This window comes from Chenopodium album, chromosome 10, assembly GCF_948465745.1.
Source record: "Chenopodium album chromosome 10, dcCheAlbu1.1, whole genome shotgun sequence".
In the NCBI taxonomy this organism is placed as follows: domain Eukaryota; kingdom Viridiplantae; phylum Streptophyta; class Magnoliopsida; order Caryophyllales; family Amaranthaceae; genus Chenopodium; species Chenopodium album.
In genome coordinates, this window is record NC_137843.1 from 1,247,932 (window position 1) to 1,268,169 (window position 20,238).

At 34.5% G+C, this 20,238-nt stretch overlaps 2 protein-coding genes across 4 annotated transcripts; one reads left to right on the forward strand and one right to left on the reverse strand.

Annotated features, from left to right (window-relative positions):
• Positions 1 to 291: 291 nt before the first annotated feature.
• On the reverse strand, positions 292 to 6,073 carry LOC145561859 (beta-glucosidase 11-like). 2 transcript variants are annotated; one of them, XM_081621976.1, is made up of 10 exons: positions 4,760 to 4,835; positions 4,596 to 4,667; positions 4,434 to 4,521; positions 4,094 to 4,346; positions 3,883 to 3,998; positions 1,689 to 1,909; positions 1,517 to 1,536; positions 1,342 to 1,432; positions 1,179 to 1,239; positions 292 to 1,071 (listed from the first exon to the last, which is right to left on the reverse strand). In XM_081621976.1, the coding sequence occupies exons 1-10, from the start codon at positions 4,818 to 4,820 to the stop codon at positions 825 to 827; spliced, it is 1,230 nt and encodes a 409-aa protein (XP_081478102.1). In that variant the 5' UTR covers positions 4,821 to 4,835; the 3' UTR covers positions 292 to 824. The 2 variants fall into 2 exon arrangements, with proteins under 2 accessions (XP_081478102.1, XP_081478101.1); XM_081621975.1 differs by lacking the exons at positions 292 to 1,071; positions 1,179 to 1,239 and adding exons at positions 5,776 to 5,839; positions 5,940 to 6,073 and having other exon boundaries at positions 1,262 to 1,432.
• Positions 6,074 to 10,948: 4,875 nt separating this feature from the next.
• Positions 10,949 to 19,356, forward strand: LOC145561861 (uncharacterized). 2 transcript variants are annotated; one of them, XM_081621980.1, is made up of 12 exons: positions 10,949 to 11,104; positions 12,882 to 13,095; positions 13,925 to 14,082; positions 15,023 to 15,168; positions 15,392 to 15,454; positions 15,537 to 15,629; positions 16,747 to 16,908; positions 17,030 to 17,136; positions 17,409 to 17,581; positions 17,679 to 18,115; positions 18,265 to 18,325; positions 18,586 to 19,356. In XM_081621980.1, exons 1-10 carry the CDS (start codon positions 11,026 to 11,028, stop codon positions 17,936 to 17,938), a joined length of 1,455 nt encoding a protein of 484 aa, XP_081478106.1. In that variant the 5' UTR covers positions 10,949 to 11,025; the 3' UTR covers positions 17,939 to 18,115; positions 18,265 to 18,325; positions 18,586 to 19,356. The 2 variants fall into 2 exon arrangements, with proteins under 2 accessions (XP_081478106.1, XP_081478105.1); XM_081621979.1 differs by having other exon boundaries at positions 17,679 to 18,325.
• The last annotated feature ends 882 nt before the right edge of the window (positions 19,357 to 20,238 follow it).

Here is a 20,238-nt window from a genome sequence, read left to right on the forward strand (position 1 = left end):
GTCTATAGGGAGACTTGAAGGAAATATATCTTATTCTCTTAGTAAGAGCAAGTTTAGAACATCAGTGGCAGCTCTACCAAATATCTTAAAAGTTTTAGATTTCTGCAAACAACATCCACCAACAAGTTTATAAAAAAGCAAAGTTAACTTCCTTGATTTCGAAGCCCTGACCTATGGCCTCGTAAACTAGGAAAACTGGGAAAGAGTGCTTCCATTTGGTAAAACATTCATATTATAACTTCTTAAGTACTCCAAGATATTCCATGCCCACTTCAGGACTTCAGGTTGATCTCTTGAAAATTTTCCTTGCAGTAATTCCCCTGAACGCCTCGAGTACAGAGTTGAAACCATTCACCATCCTTCAAGAACTTCAAAAAAACTAAAAGCCTAAGAACATATCTTGGAATGGCATCGCTGATTTATCACCAGGGAAGGCAGTTTCTACAACTTATAAAAACACACAATCCTCAGTAGATGTCTAGACTTCTACAGAAAAACTGATAAAATTTGCCGTTCTCTGTGATACATCTGAACCACCATGGCAGCATGAAAATCACCACAAATTCAATGTAGAAAAACCGAAATGGAAAGGTGTAGCATATAAATTGATAAATTCACAGATCGTATGATCAATTAGTACATCTCAAATGCTCAGATAGATAAAGTACGGCTACAGATTAACAGTCTCCCTCTTCGCTATTACACTATTCATCTGGAGGTACGAAATCAGGTGTGGTCGCTGAAGAAAAAATTGCATACCTCGGAAGCTACAAAAACAGTAAAATGTTCAACTTTGAAGAAATCTTTTCATGCCATGCTCAAATCTATTTGTCAGAAAGAGCTTTGGACATAATAGTTAAGTTGCTCGCTTGTTGGATAATCCCACTGGAGTTGAAATTCTTTCCCTTCAAAAGTGCAGAATACCAATGCGCAGATAACTTAGGATATCTTTTTAGATCTGGATCATCCAAATCCACATAATAAATGCCAAAACCCCATTTATATCCTCCTCCTAGCTCGAACATATCCAAAAATGACCATAAGAAATACCCTCTTGTGTTTGATCCATTCCTTCAGTTCCGGGTTAAGAAAAAATAAAGAGCATAAAAATTTATTGCAAGTCACACACCTACTAGCAGCTATATTGTTAGCCAATTCTTAATAGTCAGACATCATACCTCAATGCATCAAGCAAGTATCCTATAGAAGCATTAAGATATTCAACTCTCGACGTGTCTTCCAATGATGCACTACACTGTTCGGTAACCTAAAAATTATAGGTGCAGTATTAGCAAATAGTGGTCAAGTGTAAAAGGCAATAGGTTCAATTTGTTGTATAAATATGAGAGGAGATAGAAGAACCATTTTCATGTACATAGAGAGGAGGATTTCCATATTGTTGTTTAAAATATTCCAAAACGCCTTGTACACCCTGATGTGCAACAATAACCAGTCAGAAATTAATGGACAAACTTGGATACAATTGGACCTGCTCTAGACCAAGATCAGTTCTCACCCTTTCACCATCATTTCTATCTGCAGAAAGTAAACATTTGATTAGCACTAAGTTGAGCAACCTAGCATTTTAGCACTTATCTTAGAAATAAGATTACAAATTCCCAAAACCAGGCAAAAAATACTTTTGATAGAGAATATTAGAAATTGAGTCAACGAGTACTAAAACATACAGATAAGTTCGACTCCCCTGTCTGCATCAAAATCTCTAAGGTCCGCTGTGAGGCTGCTTGTGTTGTCCTTGACACCTATAGTTGTGTAGACATTCACTCCAATAAAATCGAAGGAGCTCTTCACTAGTTCAGATTCATGATCTGAGAAAGATGGAAGTCTCCCACCCACTGACTTCTTCATCACGTCTGGATAATCACCAAACACCAGGGGATCCATAAACCTGATACAACATTGAAGATGTCGCAATAAGTACCACCACATTTTCAAAATAGAGATGAATAGCACTGGGAAACTGGTAAGAGGAATAATCGGTCGTTGGACAATCACCCTAAAGCCAAACAATATTTCTACCTAAACCAACCTAAGACAAGTCTAGGGTAAGTAAAGGATCGTATTCACAGGGAATGGGTCAAGAACACCAAGAGTATGAAACGGTTGTAAGCTAGCTCGGTCACAAATTTGGGGGTTTTGATTAGATAACTACTATGGAGACAAACACTAGGGGAAATGGGAACCGACACCAACCAAACCAACGGATCAAAACAATAGGCAAGCATGAACACAAATTGGGTGATAGAAAGAGCACTCAACATTGCCTCCTTTTGAAGCCACAACACTAAGCATTCCTAAACCAAACTCAAAAAACAAGATAGGCCAACCAAGTCTTAACGATGAGAAGTAGACTACTAACTCAGGTTTGTCTTTCGTCCAAGAAAGCATTAAGGCACAAGCAATTGGGATTTCTCACCTAATTGTTGCAACTAAGACTACTACATCATTCAAACAAGGAACCATAATCAAGAGGAATTTAGCATAATCATATAAGAAAAGGCTCACAACTAGACTCCATCTCTTAATGCAAGCATAGAAGTGAATACATGAGCAATAAGTGGCCATACAATTACACATGCAATTAACCAAATCTTTAACAATCAATCATCAACCCAAAATGAACATGCAAGCACAAACAACAATCAACCCATGGCTTGGTTAGGGTTAACATGGTGAAAAACAATCTAGCAATTAAATCTAGGGTTAACATGAATTCAATTAAACTAGGAGAGAGATTATACAAGGATGGTTGAACATGTAAGAACAATTAACAAAGATTAAGCAAGAACTAAGATTAATCAAAGATAAAATTAGAAAATTAAATAACAAAGGAGAGAGAAAGAGATTATTAATTGATGCTTCAGAGAATAATTGTTGTTGGAATTGATAGAACAAACTTCAAATGATTCTTACAATGATTGAGTTTTGAGGAAAACTAAACTAATTAAAGAGGGTTTAGAGAAACTAAGGGCCTAAGAAAACTAAAGGGAATTAAGAGAGAAGAAGATCCGTACAAATGAGTCCCGAAAAGCTATTTATAACCCCCAATTACAAAGTAAACTCCGCAATAGAAAGTTCCCAGGACCTATCGGGCGCGGCCTCTCCAAGGCCTGGAGAGGCCGCTCCTAAGACTGGAGAGGCCGCTCCATGTCTTGGAGTGGCCGCCCCAAACTCGGGAAAATTGGGGCAGAATGCTCCATAGCAGGGTGGAGAGGGCGCTCTCCAAAAAGGTGGAGAGGCCGCTCCCCTATGTTGGAAAGGCCTCTCATTGCAAAATTTCTTGAATCTGCCAAGGGAGGCAGGAACTTTTGCATCAAGGTGGAGAGGGCTCTCCAAATAGGTGGAGAGGCCGCTCTAGTTGGAGAAGCCGCGACCTATGTTGGAGAGGCCTCTCCCCACAAAATTCCTACATTCTGCCAAGGAGGCAGCAGCTACAGCAGCGAGGTGGAGAGGCCTCTCCACTGACCTGGAGAGGTCGCGCCACTCTGTGGAGAGGCCTCTCCACTGCAGCTCTCTCCTTTTTCTTAACTTGGCTCCTTTGCCTTGGCTTTTTTCCATCATCTTCTTGCTTTCAACCTTGGTTTATCATCCATAGGCTTCAATTGGTCGTCTTTAGGCCTAAAAACTCAACAAAAACACTAACAACCCGTGATGCATAGGATACACAAAAGTTGCATAAAAATAGAGTGAATAATGAACTAAGACATCAATTCCTCACATATTCAACGTTAAAAACCACTCTATAATCATACAAAATAGCATGCTATCAGAAACGAGCATAAGGTAGCAGACACTTAATAAGCCATGATGATCTGAAGAAAAAAATTATGGCATATTGGACAAAGTTAAAACATCACGCACCAACCAATCCTGAAATCGTGAGCTCTTTGAACCGCAAGTAAATCTTCTTCTGAATTTGTTTCAGGAACACTTGACTCCGCATAGAGATTCAGACCTATAAAGCCATGTTGTTTTCCCTGCATGCATGTCATTCTATAGGTAAGTTCTAAGAAAGACAAATTGCTCAATAGGTAACATGGTAGCATCACTTTCAGACTTCGGTGAGAAGAACCTGGTATGTTTTCCTATACAACCTCACAACTGATGCATGTGCTAGCAACAAGTTGTAAACAGCCAGATATGGCTCAGTAGTAGAATTTCCTTTTGTACAAGACCCAAATGGCTCAGAACATCTCTGAGGCGGAATTAATCCATGATCATAACCATATTCAGCAAACATATTGGGTTCATTGTATGTTGTCCAATACAAAACTCTATCACCAAACTCTCTGAAGCACACATTAGCATATGCTGTGAAGTCTTCCCTGCATCCGCATTTCACAAAGAGTGCCAAACCATGAGCTTTTGTTATATGCATAGCAAACAAAGGAGATAAAGTTTAAGATCAATACACAATCTGTTGGTTAACCCATCCTCCATAATTGTCTTCAAGTGCTTGAGGAATGTCCATATGCAGCAAGACCACGTGTGGTTGAATTCCTATATATTTATGGACTAGTAAAGTTTTCATATATATTGGTGGACCCAAATTCTGAAGAAATTTTGATAATTACCGTGAAAAATGAGTTCGTTGAGAAGATTGTTGTAATATTCTACAGCTTTTAGATTGACAGGTCCTTTTCCATCTGGGAGTTAAAAATCAGGAAGAGAGGATTAGTGCTAGAACAAAGAAACACTGCACTAACATATTGGATAGCTACAAAAGGACATATTGTACTTGGGATCAGTCTTGACCAAGAGATGGAGAACCTATACGCATCTAAACCCGTATCTACCATTAGCTGGATATCTTCCTGGGAAATAACATCAATATTAAAAAAATAAAAATAGAAGATATATACTAGTAGTTTACTATATACAATCCAGAAGGAAGATGATGTTGATCATATATTAGCCAAAGGGATTATATCTTGTCAAATGAACAATAATAGAGCATGCCTCAAGTGAAAATGAAGCACATTATATGGAAACTTTCATAGCATGGCTATGACAGTCATTTTAAGTCACCAACAAACTGAGGCTGCTCTCTTCCAACAGGGGGTTGGAAGAATAAATGACATAAACGTGAGAAAAACATCATGAAACTTTAGTGATTTACATACTAGAAAGTAAGCTCTTGTTTGAGATAAAACTTTCTGAAACAAATAGTGAGTGGATAATGAAACAGAAAATTATAAAGATTGCAGCCACTAAGGAAAAGAAAAAAAATAGAATCAAAACTACAAAATTTAGGTAAATGACCTAATACTTGTGATATTGATCGCATGCTATATCCCCAGTATATCCATCCACATAACCTGAAACAATGGAATGCACTAATAAGACATTGATAGCGTCTTATAAACACGGTCACTAATCCAAGCCCTAGCTGCAAGTATGACCCCACCGTAAAATGATTATAAATTATGGCACAACTTGAGCCTTTTGCTATAATGAGTCCGGGGAACTAAAACTACTACTATTTGACAATTGACACTCCCTCCATACGGAAATAATAGTTGCATATACTAGTTTGAAATGCTCGAAAATAATTGTCTCGTTTTTCTATAAATCTATAATAGCTAATTTTGCCTAACATCCCTAAATACTTATTCAACCGTAAGTAATTGCTACTGGTGTAAATTAAACCCTTCAATCAGACAATAAAGAATAACCAATTACACTTACAGGACAATAAAATCACAAAAAACCCAGAATTAAATTTTTCAAGAAAACACAAAAATGAACACTGACCAGCATGAGCATAGGTGTCCCAAATACTGGGGGTCCTGCCATCCTCAAAAGCTGCGCCTTCAACCTGCATAAAACTCCATTAAAACTGTATTAGTATTAGCATTAGTATTAATATTAGCATTAGTGATGGTAATTGTATGAATGAGAGAGAATAAGGAGGTAACTTGATAAGCAGAAGAGCCGGAGCCAAAAATGAAATGAGAGGGGAAATCAGTTCTGCTGTAACTGTAACCCTTTACAGTTGAAGGAGGTTGCAGTAGCAGAAAACCAATAATCAGGATCATGACCCTTAATTGTTCTTGCAGAAAACCATTAATCAAAATCATATCTTTCCCTTCAATTACAAACTCCACTTCAATGTGTTTATCTTTGGAAAACCAAATTACAAATTGGTTGTGAAAGGTAAAGCAATAGTAAATCAAAGGGGTTGCATTATGAGATACTACTATTCGACTAGTCTTGTTCTGTCAATTATTTTGGCCATTGGTTTTCACCGCTAAATATGAGGTTATATTGTTCAATTTATTGTACTCCGTATTCCGTATATGCTAGTTATGCTACTCGTATCTCGTTTCTGAAAGTTCAACCATTCACGTGATCAACGGTCATAATAAAATAATTTTAACCACACTTGGGCCCTGTTCTTTTGAGCTTCTGGGCAGAGCAGAGCAGGGCAGAGCAGATTTCAGCAGAGCAAAGCAGAGCAGAGCAGAGCAGATTTCAACAGAGCAAAGCAGAGCAGAGCAGAGCAGATTTAAGCAGAGCAGAGCAGATTTTAGCATTATTTTTATTAATATTAATACAACTATTATTATTAATATTATTATTATTATTATTATTATTATTGTTATTATTATTATTATTATTAATTTTTTTTAATTTTATTTTTTTATTATTATTTTTTAATTTTATTATTATTACTATTATTATTATTATTATTATTATTATTATTATTATTAATGTTGTTACTATTTAATTTAACTACTATTACTATCATTATCGCATTGTACTACCATTATTATTATTACTACTACTACTACAACTATTATTACTACTATTATTATTATTTTTACTACTACCACTATTATAATTGATGGGTGAATGAAAACATAAATAGATGTGTACCACGTTAACATATGTTTATACTGAATAGATAAAAGACGATAATGGTTTAAAATATTCAAATCATTACATATTCAAATTATTAAAACATTGTGCTGAATTAACCATCTACTTCCATATGATCTTCATTTTCATCATCTTCATTGTCATTTTGATCTTCATTTTCATCATCTTCACTACCATCTTGATATGCATTGTCTTCATTGTCAGTATTATAGACAATACTGAGAATTAAAGCAACGAAAGTATGAAACTAAACACAAGATTGCGTAATCGATTTTCGAGTATTAATTAAAACTAACCTCAAAAGTTGTTTCAATGGAGGAGATAAAGCTCGGAAGCGCAACTTCAATGGAGAATTGAGAGTATGGCGAACGACTGCTGACCTTCTCTAGTTTAGGTTTTTTCCCAATTTTCTTAAACACAATATATAGTTATGGGTAGTGTTAGATTTAATTATTAATTAATTCAATTTACTTTTTTATTTTCTTTAAATAAAAAAAAGGTAACAAATTAGTAAAATATCTTCTTTTTTATATCATTATTTTTCACTATTATTATAATAATGTAGTATTATTGATCCCAAAAAAACATGTATTATGTGTTATTATATAGATCAATATGTATTTAGAAATTGTTAGACATTATTATTAATAAATAATAAAAAATTTGTATTGTGAATTTATAATTGTTATAATTTTAAAATATGTACTTTAATTATTGTGTACTTTAATTATTAAGTATTATTAATTATTGGTTTATTGATATTATTAATTGATATTAACCCAGAGCAGAGCAGAGCAGATTTCAGCAGAGCAGAGCAGAGCAGATTTCAGCAGAGCAGATTTCAGCAGAGCAGAGCAAGGCAGAGCAGGGACAAGCAAAGCAGAGCATAGCAAAGCAGAGCAGAGCAGAGCAGAGCAGCTCTAAAGAACAGGGCCTTGGTGATTTATGCAAAATAAATAAGGTCCTGGTCACTTCATCTACTTTTGCTGAATTGGAATTATTTTTACTGAACTGAAATTATTTTTGCTGAACTTAAATTATTTTTAATGAAATGAAATTAATTTTACTGAATTGAAATTAGTTTTGCTGAAATGAAATTAATTTTACTGATTTTCTATTATATTTATTCTTTAAAGTTATTGAATTTTACTAAGCTGAAATTATTTTTACTGAATATTTTTGTAAATTTTCGTATATGTCAAAATAAAATAATTTTGACCACATTTTTATGATTTAAGCAAAATAAAAAAAATTAGTATGCGGGTTTTTATAAGATTCATCTTGGTGTAAAATTTTCATATATCAATTACATATAATTTTAACTTGCTCCGTATAGTTTTTTTTTTTTTTTAACGATAGCAAATTATATTAATAAAATCAAAGTTTACAACATACGAAATAAAAACTAAAACTTACTACTTCATGGCTTTTAACATTTAAGCCATTACAACTTTGGACACTAAAAACCATATTACATAACTGGGGTTGGCCGGACATGTAGCGGATTAGGACTTCTTTATAAGCCAAAGAGCGGATACCTACTTCAAAACACAAAGAGAGCCGAGAGTATTGAAACTGTTCGATCATGGCTAGTTTAACATTATCTAGTGGGATCAACTTATCATCAAGTAAGGCCTTCAAACTGATCACTTGAACATGTGACCTTTCCTTCAAAAGTAGTTCTTGTTGACAAGAAAGCTTTGACAACGTCCAGACTTGAGAAACCCCAAAACAAAGTTTGGGTGCCTGCTTCGAATAGAAAAATTCAGGAGTAATGATCACAATGATCACTACAAAGAAGGGAGCATAATGACAACCATAATCATTCCACCATAACACACACTTCACCCTAACCATAGCATATTTTGTTTGAAATAAGTTAAAATAAGAGGCATAATGAAATAAACAGACTTTTGCTTCATTTTCACTAGTTAAGGACCAGTTACCAGCTTGAATTTATAGCTTATATATTCTTTTTTCCTGTAAAAAAAAAATGAACTTCAATTTATATATTATAAATATTATTATGGAATACTTCAATCTGTAGGTCATATTTAGCTTAACTCAACATATTCTAAAAAGAATAATTGAAAATATAATTCTTATAATACGTACATGTTCATATCGTTGTTCTAAACCATAAAATTTTAGGCCATGTGAAGGGAAGGCCGCCGTGTGAGCAGCGTGACATACAATATTCATTTCAAAACTCAATGATTTTGTAAGAAAAGGTCGATCCAAATTATCAAAATGTGTTTCTCAAAAGGTTAGATTTAAAAAATTATAGAAAAAAAATCGGTATTTTAAACTATTATTTCAAGTAGCGATTCAGAATAAAATCACTAAACAATTTTTGCTAATAGACAATTAAAGATATTAATGGTCAAAGTTGCGTCTCGGTAAATGTGTCGATCAAAGTGATGCAAATAAAAAAAAACAGAGAGAGTAATAATTTATCTTCAATATTTCATTTTTTAACTTCTTGTACATTTGTCATTTTTCTTAAAACTAGGGTGGACTACGCGCACGATGCGCGCAAAGGGCTAGCTCTTGCAGCGAAGTTGTATTGGCGTGTATTTACACCCCCTGGTAGTTTTAATACGTACTATTTGATTTATGTGCCTATGTGGTAGCTATGTAGAAATATAAGAAAGCTACCAAAATATCTTATCACAGTCATTTTTTAAAACCCTCAAAAGTTTGATAGTGTTATTTCAAAATTATTATTAAATAATATTTAATTGATTTGCATCCGATCCCTTCATAATTTAAGCGGCAATAGTCAGTTTAGAACTCTTAATTGATTTGCATGTTTCAGTAATACCTAGTGTGTTTTTCTTCAAATGAATTTTTTGTGAGCTTTGGTCATACGGAGTTTTAAAATGTGAAATGTTCGTTGTAGCTAAAAACTTAATAATGTAAGTTCTTCACTTAGGTATACTTTTCCTCTTAAATCCCCTCCATAATTAATTAATACCATTTTTTTTTTCCTATCATCGATTTCCCTTGATTTTAGGATTTTTTAAGATTCTTTATACCTCTCGATAACATCTGCTCAAATATCACTTTTTAATATGAATCCCATTCAAATTCCATAATGTTGTTTATGTGCCATCAAACAATGTAGATTTCAAAACTAATAAACCTTAACAATAGTTGCAATTAAATGACAACAAGATTGTAAATGAGAAGAGTAACCACGAAGGGGTAAAAATAGACAGTCTCTTGGTAATAAACAGTTTCTTCGTACATACAGTTTTTTTTGTTCTTTTTAAAAAATAATAACAATAACATATGAAGTATAAAGCATTACAATTTTTTTATTAAAAAAAAAAAAGCATTACAAGTTTTTGTTAAAAAAAAAATTTAAATTAATTGATGATAGGTTTAATTTAAAAAACATTAAATATATTAATGATTGTAAACATATTAATGAGGGTAAAAAAGTAAATACATATTTTTGTACATATTTTTTAAGGGTATAGTTGGTAGAACACTATTCCTAAGAGTTATTTTTTAATTTTTATAATGTAGGGATATAATGTAGGGAAAAAACATAAAATTATGTAAGTTACCTTTAATTTCAATGTTTTTACAATAAAATTAACGTGAATCCAGCTTTTACAACAAGACTTATTTCAACTAAGAGCTTGTTCACATTTATTTAATTTCAGTTCAGTTCAATTCAGCTTCAATCAGTTTAGTTCAGTTCCAATCAGTTCAGTTCAGATCTTAATTTTCCTCTCTCATAAAATATTCATTTCAGCTCAGTTCAGTTCAGCTCCAATCAGTTCAATTCAATTCAGTTCAGTTCAATTCAGCTCCAGTCAGTTCAATTCAGTTTAGTTCAGTTCAATTTAGCTCCAATCATTTCAATAAATGTGAACAAACCCTGTAAATATGAACAAGCCCTAGAGTAACGATTTTTCCGACTACCAGTTTGTTAATAAATTACATGGTTGTTCTTTTCCAATTTCCACCCAACATATAACAGGAATGATCTTCCAAAATTCCCACAATTTTCAAGTTACAAAAGTCCCGCCTTGAGACTTGAGAGTTGAGAGTTGAGAGTTGAGAGTTGAGAGAGAGAAATTCCGACACTGAAGCTGCCCAACTGTAGTCATGGCTACCGGCGTCGTCCTCCTTCTCTTCATCGCAATTACTTCATCTTCCTTTGTCTCCGCCGACGAACTTGCGTTAGGTACTTTCTCTCTTTTTATTCATCCCTCAATTTTTCTTCACCAAATTCTAGGGTTTTCTTCTCATTTAATCATTTCTTCTTCTTTTTGTATAATTTTCTCCTTTTTCGTGATGGATTTTTTGTCGTAGAAAACCCTAATTCCTTGTTTATGTAATTCGGGGTTCTTATATCGATGAGTTTTTGTTTTTGAAAATAAGATAATGTTGGGGGAAATTGGGCGGTTAATTATACTAAGGGTGTACTTTATCATGCGAATTGAAGTGGAAAGAAGTTAGATACATTGAATTGAGATGAGGGTGAAGGGGCTTTTGAATCTAAGACATCCTCCCTAATATCTAGGTCTTGTGCAATTTTAAAGCTTCACCTGTCATGATAATTGAACTCGTGCTCGTTGTAGGTGGGTCTGGTTATTGGACAGGTCGGGGCAGCTTTATGCAGGTTGCTACAGAGGCGGGTCAATAGAGGGCTATTCAAAATTGTTAGTGGGGTTAAGATAGGGCCAGGATCATGCAGATCAGGGCCGGATCAGGGTTTATGTTTTTGTCAGTCGAATACGGGGTTGTCAGCGGGTTATGGTATATTATAAAGAATCCTTTACTTTGATAATAATAATAATAATAATAATAATAATAATAATAATAATAATAATAATAATAATAATAATAATAATAATAATCATGGTTTAAAACCCTATATATGTATATCATACTCATTTAAAGTTTCTGGGAAATTTGAGACTTTGATAAGTAGAGCAATCTAAATAAAAGTATTGTTTAGTAAATTTTAATTATTTTAGGTTTCGTTTTACTAGAACCAAAAGGAAGATGGAGAGAGGAGCAGTGAGAAACCAAAGGTTGACTAAGCAAAGGAGCTGCTGGCAAAATATTGGGGAGCTTAACTAGTAATTAGATCATCCAATAATCAAATTAAAAGATGGAAATCCAATATTATATACTCCGTATCTTTTAAATGCATGGCCTAAGGTAATTAGAGTACAAATGAGAGAGAAATTGCTACCATACAAGAGAAAAGAGAAGACAGGAAAGAGGGGAGAGAGAGAGGTAAAGGGTGTCCTGAAACTTCCAAGTTTCTGATTATTGGGCCATTTACCATAAAAAAAAAAAAAGCAATATCAATTGGTTGTCACTAAAACCCTGTAGTGACCATTATTACTTGACCCTATAACGCCTCTGTCTAATAAAGAATTAAAGGGTAAAACCCCTTAATATGTGGCCTAATTCTTATGTCACTGGATGGCCTGGTCCAATTACCACTCTAGTTAATTATATATCCACTACTTTCTCTGTTTTTTTAGATGCATCACTTTTTATATTTGGAAGTTTCAATTTAGAAGCATCACTTTCCTTTTTAGTTTATAAATTATCTTTATCTCTCTCATATCACATGAGTCCACTTTTTTCTTTCTCTTTGTCTCTTTCATCTCTAAAAATTGCCTAGGAGTCCGTGAATTTAAAAATAATACATCTAATAAAAAACGGAGGAAGTAATAAACTTATGTTATACACGTCTCAACTATGTATAACATGCTTATATTCTTCAATTTTTTGGACCGACAACTGTGGAGCATGTTCATGAAAATAATTGCCCCAGTTGCATAGTTGCTTTGTTATATCTTATATGTATTTAAATTTGGGAAGTAATCTCATGACCATGAAAATGTATTCAACTCATGTATTGGTTTTTGTAAACTTTAAATGTTGCTGTTAAATACTTCATACTTGAATATTGACTGTTTAGTCTGCCTTTAAATATGCAGTTGTTGGTCAATCTACTGCATTGCAGATAGTCCCAAGTTTGCTTGTGAAAAATTCACCTGGCTCTAAACTCCATGTCAACGTTGCTGAAAGGGTGCATGTATATGGCTTGTCAAGGATGAAGAATCTCAAACAATTTTCCCATTCTGTGACAGTGAAAGTATTGCACCTAAATTTTAGTCTTCGCCAACCAAATTTTGAGATCTGTTTTCACAGGTAAGCAATCATGTGGTCTCTGTCTCTGAATATGGTTATAGCAACTTCCTGAGTTGGTACTGCCAATAACTGAATCAAAGAGCTTCCACTTATGAATATTTTTTTCTTAGCTGAAATTGCATCCCTGTTGCATGTGATAGGACATTAAAATTGATTGGGATAAAGAAGATGCAAACTGTTTACATTTAAGTTGGGTGGAATCTTCCTCTTGATCCTTGAGAAATATGAGTCATTTGACTTTAGGTTTTGAGTTAAAATTTTCAAGAAAAATGTGGCTTTAGTTATTGTATAGAGACAAAATTTAAAGAAATTTTTGGTTGAAGGGGATAAGCTATAGGTGCAAAAGAGTTGAATAGATTAACTACTCAGACACATACATTGTATAGCCTTCGGCAGAAGTAAAGGTATTCATCCAGGATGGTTTATTTCAGTTGTGCCAAAGAATTTGAGCAAAGTAAATTAGCAGCACTGTCTTGCCAAATTGACCATTATATGTTTGCAGGGATGAATCTTAAGATAGACACTTACTCTGCACTAATCTTCTTATTTGGAAAAACCAGCCTTATAAGAGACGCATTTGTCATATGTGTATTATGTGTAAGAACATTGTATTTTACACTAATGACTAACCCCACATATTAGTTTATAATAGTAATATTAGTAACCTTTTAAATTATGTGGAAATTGCATCAGACATTTTGATAGGACAATCTTTTTGCCTGATTTGAAATTAAAATTTGATAGTAGTCATACTTAATCAAATAACCTGTATGGAATCAATGGATTTGTGGCTCTTACAACTAAAGGAAAAATTATGTTTCTTTTGCAGAAATTTGTCTCTTAGGGTAGGAATGTGTTCCCCAAGTCAGTGGCAAAAGGTTTCAAAGGGTTCATGGGCTCAACGGATGTCACCCTTTGACCACAAACTCTTAGATATAAGGATGGCTAATTCATCTTTGGGAACATTGGAGTTGACCCTACAAGAAGGTAAACTGTGTTGTTGATCCTTGCATAGCAGGTCATTCTTGCTAATTTATTGATACCAATTGCGGATGGCTTATACTATCATAATTGGTTTTGGTGGTGGTTGACTGGTTGGGGGGGTGGGGGGGTGGGGTGGGGTGGGGGAGGGAGGGGCTTTGGGGCATGCTATGTTGTATGTTACCTTTTGGTTTTGAAAGTTTGTTTTTTGCTACCTTTAGTTAGTTTCAGTTACAATTCCTGACTTTGATTTCGCCCATGTCAGATTACTCGACTTGTTGTCTTCCTTAACCTCTTTCCTTAGTAGATGACATTATATGCATACGAAAATCTAACTTCGGATGTTTTGTGGGTAGTATGAAAACTTTTCTTTTAACCTCCAATATCTCCTAGCACAGAGCTGCATTAACTGGAGCCTGGATGGTGGTATTTCACTATATCTTTGTTTATCCTACTCTTTTTTGATGATTTATTATTATTTGAACATCCTGTTAATAAGCCACCCACGGCTACATAAGAAATACTACCGACTTTATCCCAATTTAATACTCCCATGTTGTTGCTGCCCATCACCCCCCTCCCCCCCAAGAAAAAAAAAAATCGACGCTTGGGTCCATTTATTGACAGATTTTCAACTTTTCATCCATGTACTGGCACTCATTTATGTGTCAATGAGAAGCCTCTACCTTAATATTTGAGCAAAGATACTGATACTATCAATAATCAATTAGTGATGGTTTCGTAAGTGAATTGTTCAATAACGATGAAGGTGGGTCATTTTCAGAAGTTTTTGTGTACTAGGGTAAAATGCACTGTTGTTTGAGAATATCCAACCTAGGGTAAAATGCACTTTTGTTTAAGAATATCCAACTTTGTCAAATATTTATGAAGATTTACTATGTTAGAGTTAGACAATAGTTAATCTTGTTTTACATCTGTTTTTCAGATTTCTCTGCATATCGCGTTGTGTTTCTAGTCCTGGGTACGTTATTGCTTACACTGGCTCCCACATTCAGTGAGTCTTTGATATTTTACTATAGCAGTGCTATGGCTGTTGGGATCATCCTTGTGGTACTACTTGTTCCTTTCCAGGTAATTATTGATTTTCTTGTATATAACCTGTAGTTTGTAAAATTTCTTGCTGAAATCCAGTGTCTGTTTTACTGAAAGTTCTTGTGGCATATATTTAGTTCAATTCCTATATTGCACAAACCCCTTAGTGGTTTCCTTAAGAAGCCTTGTTACCATAAATATTTTGTAAGGTCCTTTATTAGCTACTGATTCTTTGTGTATTTATTGTTATGAATTTTGGCAGGGAATGAAGCTTCTTCCTACTGGTCGTGGAAATTCTATTGCTATTTTTATATACTCGTCTTTCATGAGTATCATACTTATTGTTTGCTGTGATAATTGTCTCATAGTAATCCTCTCTCAGATTGTGTATACTTTTTTATATCTAGATTGGCGTTGGATCTTTTCTCCTAAGCTATGTGCCACGTTTGCTGCGTTCAATGCTTGCGGAGATGGGTATCAGCGAGGACATGTACAATCCTGTATGTAAGTCCTATGTGATTTATTTTGAAGAGTACAGCTTGTAAGAAATTTGGATTTGCATCATATCTTTGTGGTTGTTTTATTTGTTTCACACAAGTGATCATCAGTGGTAATATTTTCTGTATCTTAGAGTCTTAGATTGAATATGACATTATGTGATTTACGTCTGCCTTTTAAGCTGGCTATGGTGTTCTAGTTCCATAAAATCCCATTTTATGTCTTTTAAACTTTATGTACACTTATTATAGTCGTGTATTGAATTTATTGGAATTAATTTCTGTTGCAACAACTCACTAGATTTAATTGGCTTTAAAAAAAAACCCCTCAACATCGCGTGATTGCTCAGGAAATTTGCCTTCTTTTCTCTGATTCTTGGAGAATGAAATATGACCATTGTAGAAGAGATAGAAGATTGCAAAGAAGGAAGTGATGACAATTAAATTGAAGTATAAGTTGGGTCTAGAAGACGGAAATTTTAACTGGTCTGTTAGTTTGGTGGTGCTAGTTGAACTATTTAAGAAACCTTGGAGGTTTAATTTAAAAAAATAAATTAATGGGGGTATATTTTAAAGAGCCCCAACTTTTTTGGGGTTCTTCACAACATTTCCTTCTTTTCAAAGTATACCTTATAGACTTTTCATTGGCTAGTGTTCATACTTGATGACTTGTTTGGTTTAGAATGAAAATGAAGCTAGTGTGTAAATGGGCATGGGATGGCACTTGTGAATTTTTATGGCAACAATCCTCCACTAAACACGTGTATCATCTTTGATATCTTTGATGACCTTGAGTACTGTTTATGATGTAGAGACCTGAATATGAAATATGAATGATAATGAATACATGTTAGGTATTTGATTTACTTTTTCTCTAAAATAGGTAATATTTCATGTTACCATCTTTTTGCTATGTCCTCAAATTATGACCTTAAACCTTACAAGACATTAATGCAAATAGTTTTTGCCAGCCCTCCCCCCCGACGCACACATGCGCGTGCACACACATAAAGGTCATTCGCTTGCCTTATCCGTTTTATAATGATGGGTCAAAGGATATTCTTCTCTATCAAAATATAAGAAACATTAATATGCTAATGCATCTACAAATGGACTGCAGCTGGCGATATTCTTGTTGGTTTTTATTTCACTTGCTGGAGCATGGTTGGGCTTTTGGGTTGTCCGCAAGTTGGTTCTTACTGAAGAAGGGTTGATTGATACTAATGTATCTCAGTTTGTGGCCTGGTCAATCCGGATACTGGGTGCTGTTATGATCTTGCAGGTACTTATTATATCTAGAGTTCTGAAATGATGATGTTTTGCTTTATATATTTCTTCTTTTATGATTCACCTTTGAGCCAGGAAAAATTCATAGATTTTGATGAGCTTATGTCAATTTCCAGTGCTCTTTGGATCCTCTGCTGGCAGCAGAAGCATTGGTATCTGCTATTTTCATATCATCAATCTTGCGCAAATTTGCCAGACCTAGATTGCTACGTAGACTTTACAGGTAAGATCAAGAGGTTTTTATGTTTTTGGCTTCAGTGAAACTTGTTTCCAATCAAAATAATCATGTAATTTAAGCTCTACCATCTATAGCATTGGTATTTTGACTCTGGAATTTCCAGAGTAGACATGTTGTATTGTTGTCTTCTGACTCTTCTCTGCTCTTCCTTTCCGAGGGTGGGCAGTGGCAAACTGGTAGTGTTTAAAGCATGAATGGATTATATTACTCAACTTCATATAGATATATAATTTGGTTTACTGTGTTAATATATGCAGGAAATTTCAGAAAGCTGTTGCAAGAAGTCATCAGAAATCGAGGGATCATGATTCATCCCCGATTGTTGATAAATATGCAGAGCATGTTAGCAATTTCCCAAATTCTCAAGATATGTTCCTGAGCCCTCCATCCAAATGCACCACGCAGGCTGCCTCATATCCTAATGTCAAAGGTTTGCACCCATAATTTTTTTTGGTATGTGGAACCTTGAAACCTGTACTAGTGTGTAGTGTCTGTATTCATCGCACATTTTCCTGTTTTTCCTTCAGGGCCGTCAAAGAAAACTCCTCCCCCTCCTAAAGAATCTGACACCTTCTATTCTACTTATCATAACACCCCACAGAGGAGGAAATTTTCTGCTGATGAGCTGAAATCAGTGACCAAAGAATGCACAAAAAAAGGATTGGAAGAGTTGGTTTCTTCTCCTGAATTTAGCAGATGGGCTGTGGCTCATGCTGAAAGAATCACATTAGCTCCAACTGAGAAGGAACACAGTTCAAATAGTAGGTGGTATAGATGGTTTTATTGATTTGGGTAGATTGGAGGATTCAGATTAACTTGAAGATTCAGGATTTTTTCTGTCAAATTCAGAACCAGCTTACTGAGATGTAGTTTTTGTTAGTACGGTCAGTGGTAGGCTTTGGCTTTGGAAGTTATGGATTCTGAAAGATCTTCAACTCCGCGACGTAGTACTGCACATAATCATGTATGCACTAGTATGCTCTTAGCTCTTAGGCTGATTTGGTAATTGACCTCATTGGATGTTTGGAGTGTGTAATGTATAGCAGACAAGTTTAGGCACTATCTGTAATTCTATATCTATGACAGTGTAACTACTACTTTTTCCACGCGCAGGTGGTAAGATTGCCATATTTTTACCTCAGTAATTCCCTCACAACTCTCTTGAATTTCTGAGGTTAGTAGTACACCTTACACGTCCTTTAAGAGTACCACATGTTAAGTTCATTTCATCCCTCTATTCTTTCTGACTATGCTAGAAAGTTACATGCGTCTCTGGATTTAGTTATTCTACAGAAAAATGTTGATGAGTGTCATTTCTGACACTATTTTATATATATGTTCCTTAGATTTTGGATAAGTTCCTTTAGCATTTTAGTGTTTTTATTTAGGTTTCTGATATTTTGTGGCTTATTTCTCATTTGTGTGTTTTGATAGGTTATTGAGTGGTTTTAGAAGGTAAAAAGATCAACCAAATGAAGGAGTCAATGCGGAGCACAATTGGAAGTTCCTGCCGAGGAACTTGAGAAACTGACGGAGATGAAAACAGCTTGCTGGGCACGTTTTGTTCGTCTAGGTTCATTGAATCCACGAATTTGGGAAATCTTGGGGAATAATTCACAAGATCTACAGCTGTTGGAAAAGATAAATATGAATGAAAAGAAGATCTTATCAATTGGTTAAGATATGGAAGAGATATATTTTTCACAATTTTATCTAATTACTTTCCTTATCTTTGAAAGATTCCCAATTATCTCTTAGCCTATTTAAAGCCACAAAATCATAGAGAAAACAAGCCAGACACTGAAGAAGAGACGAGAGAGAAGGGAGGCTTCACTCCAAAACCCTTCTAGGGTTAGGAGTCGTTGGTCACTCTTCGTGATACATTGCAGCGAAGGAATTCAGAGTTGCCTGAGAGGAACTCAGATCCGAATCTGAGAAACTTGATGGGTTCTTGTTTCGTTTTCTTTTCTTATCTTTGTATTATGAGTCCTTAGCTTGTTATGCTCAGTAACTATTAGTTTGAAGCCATGTATTAAGTATTTGAGACGAGTATTGTTGTTTTAATGATTAATGCTTTAGAGTATTCTTGAATTATTGTTTTGTTCATACGAATGATGATTTCTTATAAGTAGGTGTACAACTATTTGTTTGGGTCTGATTTCTTTTGCTAATTAATACTACTAAGTCCGTAATTGCTTGGGAACATTAATCGAGTAGCAAACAATTGTAGAGGAGGACGTTCCACTCTATTAATTGAAAAGTAATTCTTGATCGAGGCCAAATCACGTAAGTTCCGGAGTGTTGTGGTTGTCTTGGCCTGATGTTTTCCTAGTTCTTAATGTTGTCATCAGGTTAAATTCCTTGCTCGTAGTATAGGGGTTATCTGTTGGTTAGGGTTAGTGAAAGTCGTACGTGATCTAACCATTACTAAGGGAAAACAGAGGAACTTGTTCCATAAGTCAAGCTATTCTAAAGGGTTAAGTAATAAGTCCGTGATTATACATTTGCATGGTGGATTTCTATATGTAGTTGCTGAGTATCAAGTTCCTTATCTGTTCTTGTTCTTATTAGTTTAAGTTCCTAGTTGTTAGTTTATCTTTATCCTTAAACACCCCCCAATCATTCTTTTACTGTTTTGAGTCCTTGTTATTCTTAGTTATTTGCAAGCACATTCTTTGTGGGATCGACCCCTACTTCCGCTAATTACAAGTTAGTAGTCTTAGGGTAATTATTATTAATTTGTGTGCGTTTCGACACCGCATCAAATGTCTTAAAAAACTTGTTTGGAAAGAGAAATATACTCCTATCTTCTGAACAATTTTTTTTATTAATTTGGATTCATTTCACTTTTAAAATCATATAATCAATCAAACAAACAAGGACATGACAAATCCTTAACTCCATACGTTTCTTTCTCTCTTTTTTTTTGTTTTCTTTCTCTCTTTTTTTTTGTTTGCTATTGGTGTGGAGTAATTGAATTCTTACTAGCTATTAAAGATAAAGAGCATATCTGAAGAGTATCATGACTCATGAGTACTTTCTCTGTTTTTTTTTTTGTATTACTCGTATTTGAATCCTTAATGACCT